At 39.3% G+C, this 22,069-nt stretch overlaps 1 protein-coding gene across 2 annotated transcripts in view; it reads right to left on the bottom strand.

The window, feature by feature from the left end:
* Window positions 1-2,603: 2,603 nt before the first annotated feature.
* Window positions 2,604-22,069, bottom strand: part of LOC140730748 (probable methyltransferase TARBP1) — a 384,497-nt gene continuing 365,031 nt past the window's right edge. The window contains exon 30 of one of the 2 annotated variants that reach the window (XM_073051592.1): window positions 2,604-7,375. In XM_073051592.1, coding sequence (XP_072907693.1) covers window positions 7,210-7,375 — 166 coding nt within the window. In that variant the 3' untranslated portion in view covers window positions 2,604-7,209. The remainder of the gene's footprint in view (window positions 7,376-22,069) is intronic. The other variant, XR_012099667.1, reaches the window with a different exon arrangement.

The following is a 22,069-nucleotide window of genomic DNA, read 5'->3' as shown; positions in this document are numbered from 1 at the left end:
CATATTCTTTGCATCCAAGCAAATGTTATCCCCTTTATCTTTGAGTGGTCCCACCCTCTCCCTAGCTATTTTCTTGCTCTTGATGTATGTATAGAATGCCTTGACCCTTACCTTGCCTTAATCGTACTTACCAAGGACATTTCATTGCCCCTTGTGGCTTTCCTAATCCCTTCTTTAGTTCTTTTCTGGCTTCTTTATACCCCTCATGTGCTTATTTTGATCCTAACTTCTGAAGCTTTACACACTTTTCCTTTTTCTTCTTGACCATTAACGCTTCTTAGTTCCTGTCTAATGCCCTTGTACTCGAATTTAAACTCTCCCACAAGGACCATACCTGCCCTTGTCTATAGCTATCCTGAAAGTTAAGGAGTTGCTGTCACTTTTCCAAAGCCACAGTAAAAGCAAAAAAAAAGGCATACAACAAAGCAAAACTTAGTGAGAAGATAGAGGATTGGGAAGTTTTTAAAAACCTACAGAGAAAAACTAAAAGAATCATTAAAAGGGAAAAGATGAAATATGAAAGCAAGCTAGCAAATAATATCAAAGTGAATAGTAAAAAAAATTTCAAGTATGGTAAAAATAAAAGATAAATGAGAGTGGATATAGGACCGCTAGAAAATGAGGCAGGAGAAATAATAATGGGGACAAGGAGATGGCTGATGAACTAAATGAGTATTTTGCATCAGTCTTCACTGTGGAAGACACTAGCAGTATGCCTGATGTTGTAGTGTGTGAAGGAAGAGAAGTGGGTGCAGTTACTGTTAAGAGAAGGTGCTCAAAAAGCTTAAAGACCTAAAGGTACATAAGTCATCTGGATGAGAGGAGCTGCACCCTACGGTTCTGAAAGAGGTAGCTTTAGAGATTGTGATGGCAGTAGAAATTATCTTTCAAAAGTCATTGGACTCTGGCATGGTGTCAAAGGACTGGAAAATTGCAAATGTCACTCCACTCTTTAAGAAAGAAGGAAGGCAGCAGAAAGGAAATTATAGACCAGTTAGCCTGACCTCAGTGGTTGGGAAGATGTTAGAGTTCATTGTTAAGGATGAGGTGATGGAGCACTTGTTGACACAGGACAAGATAGCACAAAGTCAGCATTGTTTTTCCAGGAAAAATCCTGCCTGATGAATCTGTTGGAATTTTTAAAGAAATTACAAGTAGGATAGATAAAGGGGATGCAGTGGATGTTGTATATTTGGACTTTCAGAAGGTCTTTGACAAGGTGCCACACATGAGGCTGCTTACCAAGTTAAGAGCCCATGGTATTACAGGAAAGTTACTAACATGGTTAGAGCATTGGCTGATTGGTAGGAGGCAGCAAGTGGGAATAGAAGGATCCTTTTCTGGTTGGCTGCCAGTAAGTACTGGTGTTCTGCAGGGGTTGGTGTTGGGACCACTTCTTTTCATGCTATATATAAATGATTTAGATGATGGAATAGATGGCTTTGTTGCCAAGTTTGCAGATGACATAAAGATAGGTGGAGGGGCAGGTATTGTTGTGGAAACAGGTAGGTTGCAGAAGGACTTAGACAGATTAGGAGAATGGGCAAGAAAGTGGTAAATGAAATACAATGTTGGAAAATGAATGGTCATGCATGTAGGTAGTAGAAATAAATGTGCAAGACAATTTTCTAAATGGGGAAAAAATCCAGGAATCTGAGATGCGGAGGGACTTGGGAATCCTTGTACAGAACATCCTAAAGGCTAACTTGCAGGGTGAGTTGGTGGTGAGGAAAGTAAATGCTATGCTAGCATTCATTTCAAGAGGTCTAGATTACAACAGAAAGGATGTGATACTGAGGCTTTATAAGGCACTGGTGAGGCCTCACGAATATTGTGAACAGTTTTGGGCCCCTCATCTTAGAAAAGATGTGCTGGCATTAGAGAGGGTCCTGAGGAGGTTCACAAGGATGATTCCAGGAATGAAAGGGTTATCATACGAGAAACATTTGATGGCTCTGGGTCTGTACTCACTGAAATTCAGAAGGATGAGGGGGGATCTCATTGGAACCTTTTGAATGTTGAAAGGCCTAGACAAAGTAGATGTGGTAAGGATGTTTCTCATGGTGGGAGAGTCTAGGACAACGGGGCATAACCTCATAATAGAGGGACGCCCTTTCAAAACAGAGAAGCAGAGAAATTTCTTTAGCCAAAGTGTGCTGAATTTGTGGAATTTGTTTCCACATGCAGCTATGGAGGCCAGGTCATTGGGTGTACTTAAGGCAGAGATTGATAGGTTCCTGATTGCCACACAGCATCAAAAGTTATGGAGAGAAGTCTGGGAACTGGGGTTGAGGAGGGGATAGAAAAAAAGGATCAGCCATGATTGAATAGCAGAGCAGACTCAAAGGGCCAGATGGCCTAATTCTGCTCCTATGTCTTATGGTCTTTTCCCTAACAGTTTACCCACTAAAAGAAACCACCACACAGTTTCCACAAGTCCTCAGGGTCCCGATAGACTCATCATCCCACTCAGGCAGCAGAAGGGAATACCCCCACTATGGACTTACAATGTGCCGCCAAACTCAGCCTCACAGACGCAGCACACAATGCAAGCGCCGTTGGACGTGTCGTGGTTTCTTGAAATAACCAGGAGACACAGAAGGTTCTTTGAGAAGTTTAAGCCTTTATTTGCAAACAAAAGCTGAGACAATTAATGAGCATGTCACTAATTGTCTGCCGAGCCTAGTTCACAGTATTCTTTATAGTAATTTCTTATCTTGGTTTCATTGGCATATACTTGTTCTAGTGCCTTGACTGGTTCTCACACCATCACACCATCGCACGATCGTGTCTAGTCTACTCCTTGGAACACGTGTCCCTCTTCCCGGCCTTGACTGGTTCCCATACCATCACACCACTCCACGATCCCGTCTACCACCATTATCTCTACATGCTTACTTTCACTGTTAGCTACATTCTTAAGGCACTGAGCTTACTTTCACTTAGCTACATTCTCAAGGCACTGATGTGTTCAATAGTACAGAGACAATACAGAGATTACATTCTGGCTGATAAATTGGATACATAGTAAATAGCAAACACAAGGCTGGTCACATAGTTCTGGCCACACAGCAAACATTGCAACTTTATTCTCCAATATAATCCCCCCTTTGAGACCCATAGGGTCTCACACAGAGAAAGAAGACTAAGAGTCCGCGCACAAAAGCCCCAATAAAGTCCAGCACTTATTCCCAAATCTCGGGTTAAACTATAATTTTCTGCGCCAAGACCTCAAAGTATTCTCTCCCTGTTACCCTAGGCCACTGAGTCAAAAATCTGTCCCTTTGTATCTGAGACAGGGGGAAAAAAAACTCAGAAGCCCTTACAATCTACTCCCACACTGTCATTTTGCTCTTGTTCATCCTGCAGGCATTGTAGGCTGTAACAATACTTCTTCGGTGCTTCTTTCTCCACTAAGCTTGGTTCAGTAATCGCCACGAGCATCGGAAATTGTGCAGCACGCACTACAAGAGACTTGAGACAAGGAAGAAAACAGCACAGAACAAGTGCACAGCTCAGCAATACAATACTAACAGTCATTGCCATCTTAGTCAGCCATACTCCCCATCCTCAGAGTCTACTTTCTACCCAGTCAAATAACTGATGTCCGAACCCTGCATTCTGTTTAACTTCCTTTCTGAGACTTTTCAACTTGATCATGGATAAAGATAGATCTGGTCCTTGGGTTGAAGTTCTAAACTCGAAAAAGGCCAAATTTTAAGAAATGAGAAAGGATGTAAAAAGCGTAGATTGGGACAGGCTGTTCTCTGGCAGGGATGTGATTGATAAGTGGGAGGCCTTCAAAGGAGAGATTTTGAGAGTGCAGAGTTTGTATGTTCCGGTCAGAGTTAAAGGCAAAATGAAAAGAATAAGGAACCTTGGTTCTCGAGGGATATTGGAACTCTGATAAAGAAGAAGAGAGATGTATAACATGTATAGGCAACAGGGATGAAATAAGATGCTTGAGGAGTATAAAAAGAGTAAGAAAGTAATCAGGAAGGCTAAAAGAAGACATGAGGTAGCTTTGGCAGTCAGGGTGAAGGATAATCCTAAGAGCTTCTACAGGTATGTTAAGAGCAAAAGGGATAAAATTGGTCCTCTTGAAGATCAGAGTGGTCGGCTATGTATGGAACCAAAAGAAATGGGAGAGATATTAAATGGGTTTTTTGCATCTGTATTTACTAAGGAAACTGGAATGGAGTCTATGGAAACAAGGCAAACAAGCAGGGAGGTCATGGAACTTATAGAGATTGAAGAAGAGGAGGTGCTTGCTGTCTTGAGGCAGATCAGAGTAGATAAATCCCCAGGACCTGACAGGGTATTCCTTCGGACCTTGAAGGAGACTAGTGTTGAAATTGCAGGGACCCTGGCAGAAATATTTAAAATGTTGATATCCACGGGTCAGGTGCTGGAGGATTGGAGGATAGCTCATGTAGTTCCGTTGTTTGAAAAGTTGGCCGGGAAATTATAGGCCGGTAAGTTTGTCATCGGTAGTAGGTAAATTATTGGAAGGAATACTAAGAGATAGGATCTACAAGTATTTAGCTAGACAGGGACTTATTAGGGAGAGTCAACACGGCTTTGTGCATGGTAGGTCATGTTTAACCAATCTATTAGAGTTTTTCGAGGAAGTTACCAGGAAAGTAGATGAAGGGAAGGCAGTGGATGTTGTCTACGTGGACTTGAGTAAGGCCTTTGACAAGGTCCCGCATGGGAGGTTAGTTAGGAAGATTCAGTGGCTAGGTATACATGGTGAGGTAGTAAACTGGATTAGACATTGGCTCAATGGAAGAAGCCAGAGAGTGGTAGTGGAGGATTGTTTCTCTGAGTGGAGGCCTGTGACAAGTCGTGTGCCACAGGGGTCAGTGCTGGGTCCATTGTTATTTGTCATCTATATCAATGATCTGGATGATAATGTGGCAAATTGGATCAGCAAATTTGCTGATGATACAAAGATAGGAGGTGTAGTGGACAGTGAGGAAGGTTTTCAAAGCTTGCAGAAGGAATTGGACCAGATGGAGGAATGGGCTGAAAAATGGCAGATGGAGTTTAATGCAGACAAGTGTGAAGTATTGCACTTCCGAAGGTCAAACCAAGGTAGAACATACAAGGTAAATGGTAGGACACTGAGGAGTGCAGTAGAACAGAGGGATCTGGGAGTACAGATACATAATTCCCTAAAAGTGGCATCGCAGGTGGATAGGGTCATAAAGGGAGCTTTTGGTACATTGGCCTTTATAAATCAAAGTACTGAGTATAAGAGTTGAAATGTAATGGCGAGGTTATATAAGACATTGGTGAGACCGAATTTGGAGTATTGTGTGCAGTTTTGGTCACCTAATTACAGGAAGGATATTAATAAGGTTGAAAGAGTGCAGAGAAGGTTTACAAGGATGTCGCCGGGACATGAGAAACTGAGTTACAGAGAAAGGCTGAATAGGTTAGGACATTATTCCCTGGAGTGTAGGAGAATGAGGGGTGATTTAACAGAGGTGTATAAAATTATGATGGGTATAGATAGAGTGAATGCAAGCAGGCTTTTTCCACTGAGGCCAGGGGAGAAAAAAACCAGAGGTCATGGGTTAAGGGTGAAGGGGGAAAAGTTTAAAGGGAACATTGGGGGGGGGAGGTTTCTTCACGCAGAGAGTGTTGGGAGTGTGGAATGTGCTGCCAGATGAAGTGGTGAACGCGGGCTCACTTTTGACATTTAAGAAAAACTTGGACTGGTATATGGATAAGAGAGGTTTGGAGGGATATGGCTCAGGTGCAGGTCAGTGGGACTAGGCAGAAAAATGGTTCGGCACAGCCAAGAAGGGCCAAAAGGCCTGTTTCTCTGCTGTAATGTTCTATGGTTCTATAAATTTGGTTAGTTACCTTACAAGTCCTTGTGGGATCTTGCTTGGCATCCTTATACATAGTGGCGCCATCACAGTACTACTGACTGGGCGGAAATAGATACCTTTTGTTTATAGGGGACTTCGGCAGTATGGTTCTAATAACAGATAAGGCTGTACATTTTGTATGTAGGTCTATTAGCGGTTTCTATTTGTACTGTAATCTCTTAAACTGACCTCATTATCATCCCATCAATATGCACTGGTTTCAACTCCATCCCTGAAAGCAATAATCACCTAACCTCTTGAAAACACATTCTACATGTCAGGTATTGATAGATCATAAGACATAGAAGCAGAATCAGGCCATTCAGCCCACTGAGTCTGCTCCACCATACCATCACGGCTGATCTATTTTCCCTCTCTACCCTAGTCTCCTTGCTACTAATCAAGAAACTATCAACCTTTGCTCTAAATTTACTCAATGACTTGGCCTCCACAGCCATCTGTGGCAATGAATTCCACAGATTCACCACCACCTGGCTAAAGAAATTCCTCCTCATCTCTGTTCTAAAGGGACATCCTTCTGTTCTGAGGCTGTGCCCTCTGGCCCTAGATTCTCTCACTATTGGAAACATCTTCTGCACTTCCACTCTATCTAAAGGACTGTAGTCAATAATCCCTTGGTTAATTGTGCTTGAAGAGCATGTCTAGAAGATAAAGTTTTGATCATTGACGAAGAAAAGGTTCTGATCTGAGCAGAGGTCATGGCCAACATTCATACTACGGAACTAAACCTCTAGGTACATGCAAAAGGAGACCAGATATCCAAACTCAATGATGCAGGGTTTTAACCAGAAATGTTGACAACTCCTTTTCTGCCCACAGATACTGCTCCATTCACTGTGTTACTCCAGCAGATCGCTGGTATCCTCTAAAATTCAGATCGTTCAACCAGAAACACAAAGCTGAGGCAGATGAATTTACTTGGAAAGGGTAGGAAGGGAAGTTGTATCTGTGAGTAAATGGAGATGAGATAGCAATTGGCTGAGCAGTTCACTACTGTTCCCAAGTTCTTGTACAAGAAGAAATGCTGTATGTATTAACAAAAAATAGACATATTCTTATTTGTACATAAATGTCAAAAAGACACAAGATGTCCAATCAGGTCCAAAGCAGCCAAAAGTTTATTAGCATCATTGTCTGCTGCCAGTTTTTGATAAACACTATTTTCAACAGATCTTCCAGGGAATTAGAGGATTTATCCATAGCTGTGCATTGACAGCAGCACAGAATTATTGATTTACTGTATGTGGCAAAAGGTGTATTAACAAGAGGTGGCACTCTTAATTTTCACATCTGTACATTGGCAATTCTACGGCCTCGCACACTGCTTCATCATCTGCTGCCGTTTGTACTCCCACATGAGCAAAGCTCCACTCACATGGACATTGAGCGACCGGATGATCCCATACTGTGGAATTTCCACACATATATCCAGGTGCTGGATCAAATTGGCTGGAATTCCCTCCCGTTCGTTGCTACAAAAATAAAATCATACCATGAGAAAATAAATCTCAGTAGATCCAATCAGAGCCTTACGTCTGTGGTGGGAAAGCTGTTGGAAAAGATTCTTAGAGATAGAATCTATGGGTATTTAGAGAATCATGGTCTGATCAGGGACAGTCAGCATGACTTTGTGAAGGGCACATCATGTCTAACAAGCCTGATAAGGGTTCTTTGAGGAGGTGACCAGGCATATAGATGCGGGTGGTGCAGTGGATGTGATCTACATGGATTTTAGTAAGGCATTTGACAAGGTTCCACATGGTAGGCTTATTCAGAAAGTTCGAAGGCATGGGATCCACGGAAGTTTGGCCAGGTGGATTCAGAATTGGGTTGCCCGCAGAAGGCAGAGGGTCGTGGTGGAGGGAGTACATTCAGATTGGAGGGTTCTGACTAGTGGTGTCCCACAGGGATTTGTTCTGGGACCTCTACTTTTCGTGATTTTTATTAACGACCTGGATGTGGGGGTAGAAGGGTGGGTTGGCAAGTTTGCAGACAACACAAAGGTTGGTGGTGTTGTGGATAGTGTAGAGGACTGTTGAAGATTGCAGAGACATTGATAGGATGCAGAAGTGGGCTGAGAAGTGGCAGATGGAGTTCAACCCGGAGAAGTGTGAGGTATTACACTTTGAAAGGACAAACTCCAAGGCAGAGTACAATGTAAATGGCAGGATACTTGGAAGTGTGGAGGAGCAGAGGGATCTGGGGATACACGTCCACAGATCCCTGAAAATTGCGTCACAGGTAGATAGGGTAATTAAGAAAGCTTATGGAGTGTTAGCTTTCATAAGTCGAGGGATAGAGTTTAAGAGTCGCGGGGTAATGATGCAGCTCTATAAAACTCTGGTTAGGCCACACTTGGAGTACTGTGTCCAGTTCTGGTCACCTCACAAAAGGAAGGATGTGGAAGCATTGGAAAGGGTACAGAGGAGATTTACCAGGATGCTGCCTGGTTTAGAGAGTATGCATTATGATCAGAGATTAAGGGAGCTAGGGCTTTACTCTCTGGAGAGGAGGAGGATCAGAGGAGACATGATAGAGGTATACAAAATATTAAGAGGAATAGATAGAGTGGACAGCCAGCACCACTGAATATATACAAGAGGACAAGGCTTTAAGGTAAGGGGTGGAAAGTTCAAGGGGGATATTAGAGGAAGGTTTTTTACTCAGAGAGTGGTTGGTGTGTGGAATGCACTGCCTGAGTCAGTGTGGAGGCAGATACACTACTGAAATTTAAAAGACTACTAGACAGGTATATGCAGGAATTTAAGGTGGGGGGATCATATGGGAGGCAGGGTTTAAGGGTCGGCACAACATTGTGGGCCGAAGGGCCTGTACTGTGCTGTATAGTTCTATGTTCTAGTACTATCTACAAAGAGGGCACATTAACTCAGAAGAAGATGGGAATATCCACTGAACCACCACAGTTTAAAATTACTCTGCAATAAGCCTACATACATATTTAAAAATCAAGAACATTTTACAGCAAGAAAGAATTTTTCAGTTTTATTCCAGAAGCATAACATCTGACTATTTATGGGCTATCATGTTATTTTTTCACATATGCTACAGTGCGCCATGCAAATATCTTCTATCACAGTTAACACGTATAGTTATCCACAGAGTGTAAATGAGATCAAGGTCCAAAAATAAACAAATCCGTGTCCAATTCACATTAGTTCATGATTCTAGCTCTAATCTGAAAAAGGAACAAATAAAAAAAAAATTGCCATCATATAGGCTAGTCAAAAAGGGATGAATGCACAAACTCAGCTCCTGAAATAAATGTCACATTTTATGAAACAGTTTAGAGGTTGATTTAACAAACTTCTGTGGTAAGGACTGGTGTCAGACATCAGTTCAGTCAGACGCTGCCGTGTCAGTAGGCTAGATAAACAGCAAATCACCTGGAAGAATTGGTACCGACAATAAACCAGACTGGAAAAGAATACAATTGTCCATTATCACTCCTTAGCAGCATACAGACCAAAGAATGATTGGAACATACCGGTACAAATAATTAAGGTAAAAACATGTAAAAGGAGAAATGCTATCAATCCCCCACACCACCAGGTTCAGGAATAGTTATTACTCCACAGTCATCTGGCTCCTGAACAAGAGTTGATAACTCCACTCACTCCAAGAACTGAATGGATTCACTTTCAATGACTCTACAACTCATGTTCTCAATATTATTATTTTTTTTTCTAATGCATAATTTGTTGTCTTTTGTTCACTGTTTGTCTTTGTGTGCAGTTTTTCATTGATTCTATCATGTTTCTTTATACTTACTGTGAATGCCTGCAAGAAAATGAATCTCAAAGCTGTATATGGTGACCTATATGTACTTTCATAATAAATTTACTTTGAGCTTTGAGTTTTTATTAAACATTATTTTAAACTCTCATGCTGAAATCTTTGGGTTAGGATAATGCAATAAACACCCATCAATCTGAGTGATCAACCAATCACTCAGCGCTGATCTCGCTTGGATGTGGAGAGTGTGAGTGAGGTACCTAATGAGTAGCATTACCTTTGTCCCCCTGCGCCCACACCCACCACAACGCTGAGCTCTTCTTCCGTTGCCTCCGTCTTCGAGCCTATTTCTTTGGCAAGGATTCTCCACCCCACACCGATGACTCTTCTCTTCTTCCTGAACACTTCACCTTGGTCTTCTGTCTGTTCTGACCTTTTCATTGCCAACTGCCGATGGGACATCAACTGTCTAGACTTCAAAGCTCCTCTCTCCTATTCCAAACTCTCTGCTCTCCACACTCTCCATGCTAATCCTAACCTTACCATCTAACCCGCAGATAGAACTGCTGTAGTAGTCTGGTGTTCTGACCTCTACCTTCCTGAAGCCCAACAACAACTCTCAGACACCTCCCCTTACTTACCCCTCGAACAGGACCCCACTAAGGAACATCAGACCATTGTCTCTCACACCATTACCAACATTATTGACTCTGGGGATCTCCCATTCACTGCCACCAACCTAATAGTTCCCTTCACCTGTGCCTCCTGTTTCTACCTCCTACCCAAAATCTACATACCTGCTTGTCCAGGTATACCCTTTGTTTCAGCTTGTTCCTACACCAATGAACTCATATCTGCATACCTCGACTCTGTTTTATCCCAAGTTCGGTCCCTTCCCATTGACATCTGTGACACTTCACACGCTCTTAATCTTTTCAATAATTTCCGGTTCCCTGGCCCCTATCAACTTATTTTTACCATGGACGTCCAGTCCCTATGCACTTTCATCCCCCACCAAGAAAGCATCAAAGCTCTCCGTTTCTTTCTGAACACCACACCCGACCAGTTCCCCTCCACCACCACAATCCTCCACTTAGCAGAACTTGTCCTCACTCTAAATAATTTCTCCTTTGGGTCCTCCCACTTCCTTCAAACAAAAGGAGTAGCCATGGGCACTCACGTGGGTCCCAGCTTTGCCTGCCTGCTTGTTGGCTACGTGGAACAGTCTATGTTCCAAGCCTACACTGGTGACCGTCCGCACTTTTCCTACACTATATCGACGACTGCATTGGTGCTGTTTCCTGCGCCCATGCTGAACTCATCAATTTCATCCACTTTGCCTCCAACTTCCACCTTGCCCTCTAATTTACCTGGTTCATTTCCAACATTTCCCTCTCCTTTCTCGATCTCACTGTCTCTACCTCTGGGGACAGCTTACCCACTGATGTGCATTATAAACCCATGGACTCTCACAGCTACCTGGAGTATACCTCTTCCTACTTGTAAAGACACCACCCCCTTCTCTCTGTTCTTCCGCCTCTGCCGCATCTGCTCTCAGGATGGGGCTTTCCATTCTAGAATGAAGATGTCCTCCTTTTTTAAAGAAAGGGTCTTCCCTTCCTCCACCATCAATGCTGCCCTCAACCGCATCTCTTTCATTTCATGCACGTCTGCCCTTATCCCATCCTCTCACCACCCTACGAGGGATAGGGTTCTTCTTGTCCTCACCTACCACCCCACTAGTCTCTGTGTTTCGGAACATAATTCTCCGAAACTTCCACCATCTCCAACTGGATCCCACCATCTTTCTACTTTCCACAGAGATTGCACTCTACATGACTCCCTTGTCTATTCGTCCCTCCCCACTGATCTCCCTCCTGGCACTTATCTTTGCAAGCTGAACAAGTGCTACACCTGACCCTACACATTCTCCCTCAATACCATTCAGGGCCCTGAACGGTCCTTCCAGGTGAGGCGACTTCACTTGTTTTTTTTTGTAGTTAATTTTTTATTGAAGTTGATCATCAAACAAACATTTCCATAAGATATATTTCAGATATTGTACATATATATCATATAGTCATATTTGCCACAAATCTCCACATAATATTTATCTGAGGTATACACTTATAATGAAAGGAAATAAAGAATAAGCAAAAGGAGAAAACTATGTACAAGTAGGGAGTGATTTTTGTTTTACAACATATTGATTTGTGAGAATAAAATCAGGTCTATGAGGTGTGATGTAGTTAGTTAAACCACTTTTCCCAGTATGAATCAAATTGTTCCAACTTACGATTAACAGATGCTGTTATATTCCCCATTTTATAAGTGTCCATTGTAACTTCCACCCATACGTTTAAGGTTGGGCTCTCCTGTGATATCCATCTCCTGGTAAGAGACTTTTTACCAGCTACCAGCAGCATATTCATTAAATATTTATCTCTTTTTAACCATTCTTGAGATATATACCCAAAATATATGGTCTTACTTTCTAAGGGTATTTCACATTTAAAAATGTCTCGTAGGGCATTGTGTATCCCACTCCCAATAGTCTTTGATAATGGGGCAATCCCAGAAAATATGGTAATGGTTTGCATTTTGATTTCCACAATTTCACCAGCAAACAGGGAGGTTACTATCATAATGGGATTTCTGACAGGGTGTAATAAAATATCTTATCAAGTTTTTCCATCTGAACACCCTCCATTTCTGTGAACTGGTACACTTCCATTGATACCTCCATATTATTGTCCATTCTTCCTCAGATATAATTATCCCTCCTTCCTTCTCCCATTTTGTTTTAATGTATGAAGTCGAATGTGTTTTAAGATTTGACAAACCCTTACACATGCTTGAAATGACTCTACTATTGTTATCTGAATTATATGCTTTTCTAAATAGCTCTATCAAACATGTACTTGCCTTGGTTACATTTTTAACCATCCTATTAACATACTGTCGGATCTGTAAATACCAATAAAAGTCTTGTTTATCTAATAAGTGTTTCTCTTTAAGCATTTCAAAACTGAACAGTGTTCCTTCTTTCATTATATTGCAAAGAACTGTTATTCCTTTAGCTGTCCAGTCCTTAAATCTAGCATCCAGTTTATTCGGCGTAAAATCCGAGTCATAGGCACACTATTTAAGAACTGCAATATTTCCCTCTAGTTTATATCCTTTTATAATAGTTTCCCATATTTTAAGAGTCCATTATGGGTTATCAATAGTATTTATATACCTGTATAGTTTTAGTAATTGTGTCATGGAAACCAAATCTATGTTAAACTCTGTAAAGAAAATTCCAATTAACTGAATTGCATCCACACTTACCACTATTGCTTCCATTTTATTTTTTGTATATGATCCATAATGTGAAGTGTCCTTTGTATATTGTCTTGTGTTTGGCGTTGTATAAAACCTGTCTGATCCTTATGTGTAGAAACTCTTCTAATCGTTTGGCCATGATGGAGGTAAACAATCTATAATCTACATTAAGAACAGATATTGGTCTAAATGACCCACATTCCATTTTATCCTTGCCATCTTTTGATATAGCTGAGATTATCGTTTCCTTACAGCTGGGTGGCATTTGTGCCTTTTTTAGAGCCCAGTTCAGTGTGGGTAGTAAGACAGGAATTAACTCATTTTAAAATTCTTTGTACCACTCTGCCGTATACCCATCTGATCCTGGTGACTTGCTTAATTTAAGCCACTAATTGCAGCTTTTAGTTCAACATCAGTTATGTCAGCAGTCATCGTTCTACTTTGTTCTTCACTTAAAGTGGGTAACTCTAGAGAATTCAGGAAGGTGTCAATTTGGTGTTATGTTTCCCCCTGGAACTTTGGAATATAGAGTTTTGTAAAACAATTCAAAAGCTTCTTGAATTTCACTTAGCTTATTTTTTTTATATCATTTTTGTTCTTGGATCCTTAATTCTATGAATTGTATTTTCTGCTCTTTTTTTTCAGTTTGCACATCAGTATTTTCATAGACCTAGATCCACTTTCATAATGTCTCTGTTTCAGAAAAATAAATTTTTTCCTGATTTCTTGCATAGCCAAACTATTAATTTCACTCCTAATCTTTTAAATTTCCTCTAGTGTATCCTGTGCCAAATTCAAAGTGTTTCTTTTTCTAGTTCCTTCAGCCTATTTTGTAATTCCTGTTTTATTCCTTATTTTTTTCTTATATGAAGATATCACTATAATTTTCCCTCTTAAGACAGCCTTCAGAGTATCCCATAGAATGGAAGGTGAAACCTCTCCATTATCATTGAATTCTAAGTAAAGAGCAATTTCTTTTTTAATTTATTCCTTAAAATAGGGGTCATTGAGTACACTTAAATTTAGTTTCCAAACAGTATTCTTTGGTTATAGGTCAAAATCAACAGATAAATATATATAGGTGCATCACACAAAATGTTGGTGGAACACAGCAGGCCAGGCAGCATCTGTAGGAAGAAGTACTGTCGACGTTTCGGGCTGAGATCTTTCATCAGGACTAACTGAAAGAAAAGACAGTAAGAGATTTGAAAGGAGGAGTGGGAGGGGGAAATGCAAAATGATAGGAGAAGACTGGAGGGGGTGGGGTGAAGCTAAGAGCTGGAAAGGTGATTGGCAAAAGGGACACAGTGCTGGAGGAGGGGCAGGATCATGGGATGGGAGGCCTAGGGAGAAAGAAAAGGGGAGGGGAGTACCAGAGGGAGATGGGGAACAGGTATTTATTTATTTATTTATTTATACCCCCTTTTTTTTCTCTGTCCATCACTCTGCCTCTTCTCCATCTCCCTCTGGTGCTCCCCTCCCCCTTTCTTACTCCCTAGGCCTCCCGTCCCATGATCCTTTCCCTTCTCCAGCTCTGTATCCCTTTTGCCAATCACCTTTCCAGCTCTTAGCTTCACCCCACCCCCTCTGGTCTTCTCCTATCATTTCGCATTTCCCCTTCTCCCTCCTACTTTCAAATCTCTTACTACCTTTCCTTTCAGGTTGTCCTGATGAAGGGTCTTGGTCCGAAACGTCGACAGTGCTTCAGATAGCGGATATTTCAGCCCGCTTGGAAAAGTTTTAACATAAGATTATCGATTTGGAAGCAAGATCTTGTCAGAATAATATTCGAAATGTTGGTCTGAAGGAAGGATCTGAGAGTGGGGATTTATTGGACTATTTTGCTAACTTGTTTCAATCTCTGTTTCTGGATATTTTACCTCAACCTCCCGATATCAAAACAGCACATAGAATTTTCACTTCAAAATCTCGGAATTCGAATAAGCCAAGGTCAGTTTTGGTCTGCTCTCTTCGTTTCAAAGTTAAAGACCAAATCATGAAATATGCAAGGAAACACAGAGTTTTTAAATTCAAGGGTTCCGAGATTTGTTTTTATGAAGATTATGCACGGGAAGTTATGGACCTGCAGTCTAAATTCGTTCCAACCGTGAAGATAGCCTATGATAAGAGATTATTCTCATCACTTTACTATCCAGCCTGATTAAAATTATTTCCCAAAGATTCAACTACACGTGTTTTTCTGGACCCCAAAGAGGCATTGGACTATGTTAACTCTATTTCGGTTGCAGCTGAGGTTTGAATGGTTTTTGGTCTGCTGAATAATTGTTATTTTGGATAGAAAATAAGCTTTTAAGATTTCTGATTTGCTTAAGATGTCCTTTGGTTGATGGACCATTTAAAGAAGATGTGAACTTTTTGATGTGACTGATGAATGACTTTTCCGAAATTTGTTTGGTCTACTGAGCGAATTAACCCAGCCGACAGATTGTTAACCGGTTTGATTATTTGTTTCTATCCTTTTTTTTTCATTAATTAAGTGATCGTTTTCAGAGTTCATAAGGACTTTTTCTTATATATACATAGTTGGGAGGGCTTAGTAGATAACTTAGCTTTTTTTTCTAAATTTTCATTGGGCATGAAAGATAAATGGAAAATGGCACTGATTTTTCTTCATTAGAGATTACATAGGGATTCTTCTCTTTGTTTAATTTTATTGTTTTGGCATTTTTGGAGACTGTTTCTGCATTTCCCAGCTTATTTTTAAGGATTAAGTATAAACATTTTTTTCCTCTGCAGGACATTCCTATTTTAGGGCCGTGAGGTTTTTTTTGTAACTGGGGAGAGGAATTAAGGAAAACTTTTAAAATTACCATTATAAAATGGGCAGCATGTGGAGTCTATCTCCTTTTTTATAACTTCTATGGGGACGCATTTCGGCTTTTTTTTTTGCCAAATTTTGGACTTTTCAGGGTGGTGGGAGGACTGGGGTTACTTTTGAGTTATGACATTAATTGTAGGATTAATTTTAGTTTTCGTTTTTGTATTTTTTTCCCATTATGGAGTTCCGGACCATACATGTTTTGTATAGGTTATATTTTTCACCACCAGCTTTGATTAGCCCACACTGGTATGCATGTATTTATGTGTTAAATAAAATAAAATTCTTTTATTGTAACTAAACAGATAAACGTTATAAGTTGGAACGTACGTGGTTGGAATCATCCTATTAAGCGCAAGAAGACTTTTAAAATCATTAATCAATTCCAACCTGATATAATTTTTGCTCAGGAAACGCATATCAAAACGGGCGATCAAAGTAGATTTTTTAAAATGTGGAAGGACCTTCAATTTCACGTTACATGTCAAAATAAAACAAAGGGAGTATCTATTTTTATTAAATCTAATATTTTATTCATTCAAGAAGACATTGTGTCAGAATTTTTAACTGTTAAAGGAACAATTTGTAATAGAAAAATGGTTAATCTATATGGACCTAATGTAGATGATCCTTCTTTTTTTAAAAACGTATTTGCTTTATGGCCGGATTTCAATGAATATATGTTGTTAATGGGTGGTGATTTCAACTCCTGTTTAAATCCTTTCATTGACAAGAGTTTAACCAAACAGCGGCTTCCGAGTTGTTCTGCATCACTTAATAACTCTTTTTTAATTGATTTTGGCTGGTTGAAATTTGGAGACATTTACATCCTAATGATAGAGATTATTCTTTTTTTTCCAGATGTTCACAAAAAATATTCGAGAATCGATTATTTTATAGCTGATCCCCGATTTTTGTCCATAGTCCAGAAATGTGAATATGATGCTATCTCTTGGATCATGCGCCTTTAAGCTTTGCTTTTGAATTGAATGATGTTGTCATTGCAAATTTGTCTTGGCATTTTCCAGAAAATTTATTACAAAATTTGGACTTTGTCAAATTTATTGAGACTCAGATAAAAGATTTTTTCTTTTTAATAATATGGGAGATTTGTCGAATTTGATTATATGGGATACATTTAATGCATTTTTGCGCGGTCAGACACTCTCCTATTTTGCTAAGCTTAAGAAACAGACAAAACAGAATTAGATAAGATTTCAAAACAAATTAAAGACTTGGATAATATTTATGCAATCTCTCCTAACATTGCTTTATTCAAACAAAGAGTTGAACTCCAATCACAATATAATTTATTATTAACTTATCCTATTGAAAGAAATTTGCTCACATTGAAAAGTCAATTTTATGCGTTTGGGGATGAAAATAATAAACTATTAGCATCTCAATTAAAAGCAGCTAGAGCTAAAAGACATTTTTAAAATTCCTAAGGGAGACAGTAGTTTAGCAAGTAATTATGAAGATAGTAATAAAAATTTTCAAGACTTTTACATTGAATTTTATAAATCTCAGTTTCCAGTTGATTCTTCTAAAATGAATGCCTTTTTATAAAAGATCGATTTTCCTCAAATTTCTGTTGAAGATCAACAAGCTCTTGATGCTCCTATTACTGAAAATGAAACTCAGAAAGCTATTTTTTCCAATGCAATCTGGTAAAGCTCCTGGACTGGATGGTTATTCTGTAGGATTTTATAAATAATTTGAAAAATTGCTTTCTCTATATATGTTGGAAATGCTTAAAGATTCTTTTTTGATAGGAGAGTTACCTCCCACATTTTATGAAGCTTCTATTTCTTTAATTCTTAAGAAGGATGAAGACCCTATTTTCTCTTTTTTTCCCAAGTTTATCATAATTACTCTAGAATTGATTACTTCTTTACTGATTCTCGTTTAGTTTCATCTGTCACCACCTGTGAGTATGATGCAATGGCCATTTCCGACCACGCGCCTTTGAAATTATCAATTAAATTTAGTGACGTAACTTTTAGTACTAGACAATGGCAGTTCAACTCTATTTTGCTTCAGGATTTAAATTTTGTTAATTTCATTAAAGAACAGATTGCATTTTTCTTTTCATCTAATTCAACGGAAGAAATTTCCAGTGGGATATTATGGGATACCTTTAAAGCATATATCCACGGACAAATTATTTCATATTCTGCCAGATTGAAAAAATGAATTAATAGTGAGATAGGTACATTAGCTGATGAGATTAAAGATATTGATAAAAATATTCTATTGCTCCCAATTTGGAGCTTTATAAAGAGAGAGTTGAACTTCAGATGCAACATAGTTTGTTACTAACATCTCCGATTGAAAACCAATTACTTAAATCTAGGAGTCATTTTATATGGCTCCTATATTTTATATAAAATATTTTATATTTTATATCTCCTCCATCTAGCGGAATTAGTTCTTACTCTCAATAATTTTCCCTTTGGCTCCTCCCACTTCCTCCAAACGGAAGGTGTAGCCATGGGCACCCGCATGGGTCCCAGTTATGCCTGCCTTTTTGTTGGCTTTGTGGAACAGTCCCTGTTCCAAGCCTATACGGGTATCCGTCGCCCTCTTTTCCTTTGCTACATCGACAACTGCATTGGCGCTGTCTCCTGCACGCATACTGAGCTCGTTGACTTAATTAACTTTGCCTCCAACTTTCACCCTGCCCTCAAATTTACCTGGTCTATTTCTGACACTTCCCTCCCCTTTCTTGATCTTTGTCTCCATCTCTGGAGACAGCCTATCTACTGATATCTACTATAAGCCTACAGACTCTCACAGCTACCTGGACTATTCCTCTCCCACCCTGTCTCTTGGAAAAATGCTATCTCCTTCTCACAATTCCTCCATCTCCGCTGCATCTGCTCTCAGGATGAGGCTTTTCATTCCAGAACGAAGGAGATGTCTTCCTTCTTTAAACAAAGGGGCTTCCCTTCTTCCACCATCAACTCTGCTCTCAAATGCATCTCTCCCATTTCCCACACATCTGCCCTCATCCCATCCGCCCACCACCCCACTCGGGATAGGGTCCCCCTTGTCCTCACCTACCAGCCCACCAGCCTCCAGATCCAACGTATAATTCTCCGTAACTTCCGCCACCTCCAAAGGGATCCCATTACCAAGCACATCTTTCCCTCCACCCCCCCTTTCTGCTTTCTGCAGGGATTGCTCCCTACGTGACTCCCTTGTCCATTCTTCCTCCCCTTCCCTTCCCACCGATCTCCCTCCTGGCACTTATCCTTACAAGCGGAACAAGTGCTACACCTGCCCTTACACTTCCTCCCTCACCACCGTTCAGGGCCCAAGACAATCCTTCCAGGTGAGGCAACACTTCAACTGTGAGTCGGCTGGTGTGGTATACTGCATCCAGTGCTCCCGGTATAGCCTTTTATATATTGGTGAGACCCAACGCAGACTGGGAGACCATTTCGCTGAACACCTACGCTCTGTCCACCAGAGAAAGCAGGATCTCCCAGTGGCCACAATTTTAATTCCACGTCCCATTCCCATTCTGATATGCCTATCCATGACCTCCCCTACTGTCAAGGTGAAGCCACACTCAGGTTGGAGGAACAAAACCTTATATACTGGCTGGGTAGCCTCCAACCTGATGGCATGAACATTGACTTCTCTAACTTCCATTAATTCCCCTCCTCCCCTTCTTACCCTATCCCTGATATATTTAGTTTTTTCTCCCCCATCCCCTTCTATTTCTTTCTCTCTCTGCCCATCACTCTGCCTGTTCTCCCTCTCCCTCTGGTGCTCCCCTCCCCCTTTCTTTCTCCCTAGGTCTCCCGTCCCATGATCCTTCTTTTTAGGCTTTTTCGAGGTACTAGACAGGGCTGTCCTTTAAGTCCTTTATTATTTGATATTGCCCCGGAGCCCTTGGCAATTACTATTCGTGATTCACCTAATATATTTGGCATTATTTGGCCAAGGGTGTATGATATAACAATTGAATCCAAGATATAAATTTTGAACTTAAATTAAATTTCTCAAGTATATTGAATAAATACTGCCATTCAAGTCTATCAAACGCCTTCTTGGCGTCAAGCAAAATAAAATATTATTATATGCAGATGACCTGTTATTATATATTTCTAACCCAGAGAAATCCATTCCTGCAGAAATAACACTACTTGCCCAGTTTAGTAGTTTTTCTGGGTATAAATTGAATCTTGATAAGAGTGCGCTTTTCCCATTAAATATGCAAATTCCTATTTATAGGTAATCACCATTTAGATTTGTTACCAATTATTTTACTTATTTGGGGGTTAAAATTACTAAGAAATGTAATGACATATTTAAAGTTAATTTTTTACCTTTAATTGATCATGTTAAACAACTGTTTACGAAATGGTCCCCACTGTCCTTTGATTGGTAGAATTAATGCTATTAAGATGTTTATTTTACCTAAATTTCCGTATCTATTTCAGGCAGTATCAATTTTCATTCCTAAATCTTTTTTTGATATTATTAGTTCTAAAATTTCTTCAGAAATATGGCAATATAGAAATCCCAGGTTAAGTAAGAAGTATTTACAGAAATCAAAAAAGGAAGGCAGTTTGGCTTTACCAAATCTTAGATTTTATTATTGGGCAATTAATATTCGATATTTAACGTTTTGGACACAAGAGTTGGATGAAACTCAATGGATGAACCTTGAGAGGGAGTCTGTACAGGGGTTTTCATTGACTTCTATTTTAGGAGCTGCGCTTCCCTTTGTATTTACTAAACTGAATAAACAAATGATAAATCCAATAGTTAAACATACAATATGAATATGATTGCAATTTCATAAATTTTTTGGATTGAATAAATTTATCCTGTCAAGCTCTATTTTATCTAACTTTTTTTTCCAAACATTTAGAATCGATCAAGCTTTTTTGCTATGGAAAACAAAAGGAATAACATGTTTTCGTGGTTTATTTATGGATGATTATTTTATGTCTTTTGAACAGTTGTTTAATAAATATAATTTGCCAATATCACACTTTTTTAGATATTTACAGATTAGAAATTTACAGATTTTACAGTTAATCGTCAAATCACAGAATTTTTTAAAGATAATGGTACTAAGATATCCGACCATTCTGAAATTAACAACGTATTTCAAGACTTTTACTTTAAGTTGTATCAGTCTGATTCTTGTTCAGATGATAACTATGTGAATGCTTTTTTCAGTAACATTCCTACATTGTCTGCTGATAGCTTAATACAGTAAGATCAGCCTATTTCCAATGAAGAAGTGGCTGAGGCTATACATGCTTTACATTCTGGTAAGACCCCAGGACCTGATGGCTTTCCTGGGGAGTTTTATAGAACTTTCACTACGTTACTTACACCTTATTTACCCTCTGTTTTATCAGAGTCCTTTAAATCAGGTAAACTCCCTCAATCTTTTTATGAAGCTTTTATTTCTCTTATTCTTAAAAAAAAATAAAAATCCAGCTGAATGTTCTTCATACAGACCGATTTCTTTATTAAATGTTAATGCAAAAATTTTATCCAAAATCTTAGCTCGAAGACTTGAAAATATTTTACCATCTATTATATCACATGACCAGACAGGATTTATTAAAAATCGTTACTCACATTTTAATATACGTTGGTTATTGAATGTGATATATTCACCATCCAAAAAAAATTATCCTTAGATGCAGAAAAAGCCTTCAATAGGATTGAGTAGAATTATCTTTTTAAGACCTTAGAAAAGTTTAATTTTAGGCCTAATTTTATTCGTTGGGTTAAATTAATTTACTTGTCTCCTACTGCTTAGGTTATTACTAACTCTCAAATTTCTAAGCCCTTTAAATTACAGCGGGGAACTAGACAAGGTTGCCCTCTTAGTCCTTTACTTTTTGCTTTAGCTATAGAACCCTTAGCAATAGCATTTCGAGAATCTAAGGACATTTCTGGTATACTAAGGGAAGGTATGACTCATAAAATTTCGTTATATGCTGATGATATTTTACTTTTTATCTCTAACACTGAAACTTCTTTACCTTCGGTTCTTTCTTTAATTTCCCAGTTTAGTTTTTTTTCAGGATATAAGCTGAACTTACATAAAAGTGAGCTATTTCCTTTAAATGACCTAATGTCATCAAATGCTAAATTTCCATTCCAAGTTGTTACGTCAATTTACATATCTAGGTGTAACAATTACTAAAAACTTCAAGAATTTATTTAAAGAAAACTTAAACCCCTTATTGAATTATGTGAAAAAGAC

The sequence above is a fragment of the Hemitrygon akajei genome, chromosome 7, assembly GCF_048418815.1.
Source record: "Hemitrygon akajei chromosome 7, sHemAka1.3, whole genome shotgun sequence".
In the NCBI taxonomy this organism is placed as follows: Eukaryota; Metazoa; Chordata; class Chondrichthyes; order Myliobatiformes; family Dasyatidae; genus Hemitrygon; species Hemitrygon akajei.
This window is presented reverse-complemented; position numbering and strand designations above follow the sequence as displayed.